This window comes from Notolepis coatsorum (assembly GCF_963971535.1).
Source record: "Notolepis coatsorum genome assembly, chromosome: 6".
In the NCBI taxonomy this organism is placed as follows: Eukaryota; Metazoa; Chordata; class Actinopteri; order Aulopiformes; family Paralepididae; genus Notolepis; species Notolepis coatsorum.
The window spans coordinates 100,482,488-100,489,708 of record NC_140170.1 but is presented as its reverse complement, the minus strand read 5'-3'; the positions used below and the strand labels follow the sequence as shown (position 1 = coordinate 100,489,708).

Here is a 7,221-nt window from a genome sequence, read left to right as displayed (position 1 = left end):
TGCAAGAAGCACTTCCGAAGGCCAATCAATCACCCAGTTCCGAACTGACACACGTTCCCAGCGGGCACACGCTCTGAACGGCCACATTTTGAATGGGCACTGCACTAGTAAGTTATACGCCTGGACCAGGGGGCATTCTCTGGGCCTGCACAGTGCACACACACAACATCCCCAACTCAAATAAATCCCTCAAAATCTGGAGGAGAAAAAGATTCTCGAGTGCAGCTGCAAAACAGGATACCCTTCAGAACAGGACACCCCACCCAGCATGGCCTGAGTAAACAGTCCAGCAGAGAGGGGGGTGGGGGGGTAGCAGGGAGGGGAGGGGGTGAGGAACAGACACAGCTGAGAAAAATGTAAGTCTAATGTCTCTCCCCACTAACTGGAGTCCACAACAGACTCAGCACAGACCACAGAGTTTAGAAAGTTGGCCCAAATAGTCCTGTTTCCTTTCCCAGCACAATCCATGCTACAGTATGCTTCATACTGGATACCCAGCTCATCCATAGGTAGCCAACAGCTAATGTAAAGTTATTAGGATAAAACGTAGCATAAAACATACTCGAAAACAAACTGCTTTGCTTTGCAGGTAGCCTACTGTGGAGTAGGTTTCAGCATTTATTTCATGGTTGGTGGAACGTGACCCCATTACTTTCCATTCATTTCATGGCTAACTAGCTGGAGCTGCAGGTATTCAGTAAAAACAGCATAGATTGTGCTGAGAAAGGACTCTAGGAAATAGGTCTACAGGTCCAAAATTCTGAACATACCCGTTAGGAACATCGACTTAGCCTATTTGCCATCTTCCACAGAGTCAGACGAGGAGCAGTAGCAACATCCTCTCTGTGCACCCAGTGCAGAGCTCTGCACAACCTAGCTTAGCACAACTGGGAGCGGGTTACAGCGGCAAGCCTACTGCCTAGCTCAGTCAAAAGTGTAGAAATACAGCTTCCAACAACTCCAAAACTCTTATTTGCATGTTCTATCTTGTGCATTTACCACATGTAGAAATAACATTGTAAACATGGTAGTTCATAGCTGGAGGTATTTTCTTGACAAACAGGGCGGGTAACATCTCAAAAGCCCCATCATAACTTCCAACAAAACCAATGTGACTAGCTAACGTACAAAAGAACGACATGCTAATCATGGCTGACTTTGTAAGAGAGGATGATGATGATGATGATGATGATGATGATGATGATGATGATGATGATGATGATGATTACGTAATCTGCGACAGACCAATATCCAGAACCTTATCTATTCAAACCAGAATTTACAGAGAAGGAACTACAGGTTTTGGAAGCTGAGTGGGCAAGCAGGGAGGCTGAGCCAGTCGAGCAGCCTTGGGCTGAGCACTGACCTATATGGGCTGAGGGGAGAGCCAGAGCACAAGATAAACACACAAGATACAACGTGTGAATAAGATCATTTTGGAGTTATTGGAAGATGCAGTTCTTTACTTTTGGAGGTATAGGCTAGCTGCTGTAACCTGCTTCTAGTTATTGTGCTAATCTAGGCTAGCGTGCAACTGGATATCTCTCTGTATTCGCCGGATAGAGAGGAAATCGCTATCTATCTTCTTGTCTGACCCTGGGGAAGGTGGCAAATAAGAATTACCCAAAAGGTTGGAGTGTTCCTTTAAGAGATGTGACACTATCGTGCCCCTGCTGTAAAATAAATCAATAAATAAAATACGCAATAAATAAAATGTGCACATAACCTAGGCATGCCCTACACTTTCACGATGGTGTAAAGATTTAATATTCTCAAAGATGTTCTTAATATCTTATGCTGCCTCCCATGATAGCTCTACTTGGGAACGATACTGACCTCAAACTCACTTCCTCTAGAATAGCACATTTCTTTGGCCAAGCCAGGACAGCGACTAAAAGATGCATAACTCCTAAGTGGAGAGACGAGGACCCCCTTAGTATTACACAATGGGTAAACGAGGTTAACTTGTGTTGAAAAAAATTATACTATTAGAGGAAATTCACAGCTGTTAAAAAAAACTTGGCAAGCTTGGATATAGAATCTAGACATTCATAAAGGGAATCTGTCATTCTAGGGGAGTGCAGTCAGTTGTTTGACGCTGTATTTTTTGTGGTTACATCTTAATCTTTATTTGACACTGCGACTTTCATAAAATAATTTGTCAAACTATTAAATTATAGCACTCTAATTAGCTTTACAGAATGGGGTAATTACCATTTATTAGCAGGAGTGTAGTGTGTGTGTGGGGGGGGGGGGGGCGTGATGCAACCTCACCATCTACACTATAATCTATAATCGACTCAGACAGTAGGTGCACTAGAACACTGTATATTAGACAAAATGTAGACAGAATAGCGGTGTAATTTAAACTACCGTCTATTTCTGAAATAACAAAAACTAGAATACATAGATTTGTATCTAGTTATTAGCTATTTATCTAATTATTAATTAAAGGAGCAGTTCACCTCCCAAAAAAAAACGAGTGCCTTTCAGCTCCATTGTACTGGAGTGACGGCAGACATCTCCAAAACTAAGCGAATCACATCCAAACGATCTGGATGGATAGATAGCCCAATGGGTAAGGGGGAAAAAACGTTTATTATATATATATCTATTAATATTTTTTTTTATTATTATTATTTTAATTATTTTAATAATAATAATAATAATAATAATAATAATGATTATTATTATTATTATTATTATTATTATTATTATTATTATTATTATTATTATTATTATTATTATTATTATTATTATTATTATTATTATTATTATTATTATTATTATTATTATTATTATTATTATTATTATTATTATTATTATTATTATTATTATTATTATTATTATTATTATTATTATTATTATTATTATTATTATTATTATTATTATTATTATTATTATTATTATTATTATTATTATTATTATTATTATTATTATTATTATTATTATTATTATTATTATTATTATTATTGTTGTAAAACTAAATCTAAATTGGATGGAATGACTAAACTGTGACTAAAACAGAAGGTAACATTTTTTGATACATGTAATCCTAAATTGCTTCTAAAAATAACATTGCCCTTAGGTTTGCATGCACAATTCAGAGCTGTAAAGCTGTGAACCTGTTTACCATTAATTAAAGTCACTATCAGTCAAATCAGCTAGAAATTAGTGTTGACTGACTTTTTGACATGATATAGTAGCAAAATAGTTAAGAACTATGGATTGTTTACATTCAGAAATGTGTCATATCTGGTTGACTATCATTCTAAAAACATATAATCTAGAACATGAATTTGAATCTAATGCTGCCAGAGGTAAATTACATCACAGTGGTTTGACTACAAGTATGTCATTGTCACTTCTTACTAGTGCACCCTTTGTGATCCATGTTAAAGAAATTCTGTATTGGTAGGCCTATAAATATGATGATATGAAGCTTTGAATAATCCAATTAGTGTATAATTGGTCACAAAGCCAGAACTGACATGCATGGAATATTAGCTAGCAGGCAAAGAGTCACTTTGCGTTAACTAGCTATTGACCTATTATCTGGGATCAGCGGACACACTTCAAGTTAGCTAAGTTAGCAAGCAGCTTATAGCTTGCTCAGGGCTTGTTCATTTAGCCCTGAAAATAGGTCCATTTAAAGGTCTGTCGGTTCAGCCAGAGCCATGGAAATTCAACATGAAATCACATTCTGCTTTGTAAAAGAAATAATTCTGTCCCTCCAGGATGTCGCAGAGCTTTGTGGCAGCCTTTTTGTAGTCTCTCTCTCTCTCTCTCTCTCTCTCTCTCTCTCTCTCTCTCTCTCTCTCTCTCTCTCTCTCTCTCTCTCTCTCTGTGTGTGTGTGTGTGTGTGTGTGTGCGTGTGTGTGTGTGTGTGTGTGTGTGTGTGCGTGCGTGTGTGTGCGTGCGTGCGTGTGTGTGTGTGTGTGTGTGTGTGTGTGTGTGTGTGTGTGTGTGTGTGTGTGTGCGTGTGTGTGCGTGTGTGTGTGTGTGTGATTTATAAATGAGAATGACCAAGAAATGAAAGTCCCATAAAAAGTATATGAGGTGAGGTTTTCCTACTGTGAAAAGTGCAGTAATTTCCTCTCTCTCAACACACACCTATGTGAATGTATTTATCATATTGATCACACATGGATATCACATTAAAGTGCTATTGCAGCCAATACATCTTTTAATAGAACAAGAGAGTATAAACTCAATAAAGGCAACCAAAGGTGGTTGGGTGGGGGGGGGGGGCTGAGCCTATGGGAAGATGAAGGCAGTGTGAGGAGAGTGCAGGGGGGAGGAGAGCGTGGGTTGGCCCTCGGGTCTCAGACTGAGTGGATGTGGAATGACAGCACAAGCCCAATTAGTCTTGTGTGCCAGGGCCGCTACAGGGGGGTTGGTGGAAGTGATCAAGCCATTCATGCATTCAGCTCTCGCCTGGAGGCATTCTGCGCCGACAGCCTGGGCAGAGTTACTGTACCGCTGTGCCACCTCGGCTGGACCCCTGCTCCATCTCCTGCTCCTTCCCTTGCCTATACCCTCCATCTCTCTCTCTCTCTCTCTCTCTCTCTCTCTCTCTCTCTTCTCTCTCTCTCTCTCTCTCTCTCTCTCTCTCTCTCTCTCTCTCTCTCTCTCTCTCTCTCTCTCTCTCTCCCTCTCTCAATTCAATTCAATTCAATTCAAATGGGCATGGGAAACATACGTTTACATTGCCAAAGCCAAACAAAACAATCAAACAGAGAAATCTCTCTTTCTCCATCTCTCTTTCTCTATCTCCCTTTTTTCCTCCTCTCTCTCTCTCTCTCTCTCTCTCTCTCTCTCTCTCTCTCTCTCTCTCTCTCTCTCTCTCTCTCTCTCTCTCTCTCTCTCTCTCTCTCTCTCTCCTTTCCTTCCTCCCCAAATCACTCAGAACAAATGTAGGCTACTGCTTCTCTCATCACCACTGGTTCTCAGTTCTCAGTTTCCATTTCTCTCTCTCTCTCTCTCCCTCTCTCCACCCACACCCACACCCACACATTTACATTTACATTTACATTTAGTCATTTAGCTGACGCTTTTATCGAAAGCGACTTACAAGTTCTGTACGACAAGTCATCAGGAAGGGCACAACTCTATCAGCTGAGTAACAATGTTCATCAAAGTGTTGAGTGCTACAGTGTAGTATATTAGGACAAGTGCATGATAGTACGTTAGTTAGGGTTAGGTTTTATTTAATTTTCATTTCAGATAATGGTTGAAGAAGTGCGTCTTTAGTCGACGGCGAAAGATTGGACGGGTTTCAATCACACAACACACACCCATACATTCTCTCTTTGTCCCTATGTGAAGTTATATCAGACTCCATCTGAAAAGGGGACTCCCGATGCGTTAACCCCGACCGTGCCACTCCCTCTTCCCTCTTACATTCCATCCTCCCACTGGTCTCCAGACCCCCCCCCCCCTCCCCCCAGAGCATCCACAGCAGACAGAAAGCATTACCTCATCCCACTCGGAGGCGAAGGAGGGCGAGCGAGAGCCGCTGCAGTTAGCCACGGACTCACTGCGGCCGGCCAGACCTCCGTCCTCATGGCCGCCGACGGGCGGCGCGAGCAGGTCAGAGTCCGACTTGGAGAGGCTGCGGGCCAGCTTCAACTCCACGGGCCTGACTCTCGTCACCAGCGCGACCGCAGGCGAGTCCCTGGTCTCGGCCTTTGGGCTCTGGAGCTGCACCTTGGTGGGACCGGCGTCCGACGTGACCTCTGCCATGGTGCCGGAGCTGCCAGGCGGCCGGTGAGAGGATGCTCGGCCCTTCAGAGTCCTTTTGTCTTCCTCTGCCGTCTGTCTGCTATAGCCAACGTTGGTCACTTGGTCAAGAGAAGAGTTCTCAAATATCCAACGGTCTCAGTCTTTGGAGAGCTTTGCTTCTGGGTGAATACTGTAGGAACACATTTCAAAAGGGATAGATTGTAAAAACAAAGAGAAAAGGAAAGCACCGTATCTCCCTACTGGGGACTGATAGGAATCTGCCTACAGAAGAACACATGCAAGTCCAATTGATTCAACCCATTCCTGTTTGGGAAGAGAGAGAGAGAGAGAGAGAGAGAGAGAGAGAGAGAGAGAGAGAGAGAGAGAGAGAGAGAGAGAGAGAGAGAGAGGAGAGAGACGCTTGGTGCAGTGTGTCCATGCACTGGTACAATCACCCGGGTCCACCCACAAGTTGTATCCTGTTGCCCTCCCCTTGGTGGCCGAGTACCCCCCAAACCCCTCCCCCCAGTCCACACCCTTCCTGCTGTGATTCTCTGTCTCTTTTTTTCTTTCTCTTTTACTCTCTCCTGTCTGCATATCCATTTCACATTGTTTCTTTTCTTATCCAATAGTCTGTCTACCTCATCACGGTCATGGCTTTCAAACTGCCTGCGTAGGACTATTCCCAGAGGAGAAGCTGAACGAGAATATGAGGATGAGGAAAAAAACTCAAGCACAAAAAGGCAGAGGCGCACGCACACATACACACACACACACACACACACACACACACACACACACACACACACGCACGCACGCACGCACGCACGCACGCACGCACGCACACACACACACACACACACACACACACACACACACACACACACACACACACACACACACACACACACACACAGACAGAGACAGACGCACACACACGCATACACTATAAATAGTCAGAATCCTTCAATTTCAAAGGGATCTACTTTCAGGAACACAGCTGGGTTGCTTGCATGCTTGTTATCCATAAACAAAGGCAAACTCACTAAACTACTCTCAGCAGATCTGCACGTCGTAGATTAACTAACAGCACGCTGTCAATTAAGTCAACATTAACCATGCGTTTACCTGCTGACGGGGATTCACATCCTTCCCTTGTTCCCCCATCTCTGGTGTAGCTATAGTGACCGTCCTGTTCCAAGGCTGTCACTAGACTCCTGAGAGAGGACCGGCTCTGTCCCATGCAAAGGATCCAAGGACCGCTGGATCCCCAGGCCTGGCCTTATTCAGACTGACAGCTGGGGTAATCAGGTTGCTGACGTGCTGGGTGGCTGTTCTGGTCTATAGGGAGGGGAGTTCCTCTTTTACTGTGTGTGTGCGTGCGCGTGTGTGTGTGTGTGTGTAGTAGGACACTAGGGTGTGAGCTCATCTTTGTTGTTCTGGTGTCAGTGTCTGGCCTGATGAAGCCCAGCAGCAGTGGGACGGGTCGAGGGATGT

The 7,221-nt window shown here is 43.5% G+C and overlaps 1 protein-coding gene across 1 annotated transcript in view; it reads right to left on the bottom strand.

The window, feature by feature from the left end:
- anks1ab (ankyrin repeat and sterile alpha motif domain containing 1Ab) overlaps positions 1-6,024 on the bottom strand; it is an 88,369-nt gene extending 82,345 nt beyond the window's left edge. The window contains 1 exon segment of the mRNA XM_084316584.1: positions 5,479-6,024. Within this exon segment, the coding sequence (XP_084172710.1) occupies positions 5,479-5,745 (267 nt within the window). The 5' untranslated portion in view covers positions 5,746-6,024.
- Between the last annotated feature and the right edge of the window lie 1,197 nt (positions 6,025-7,221).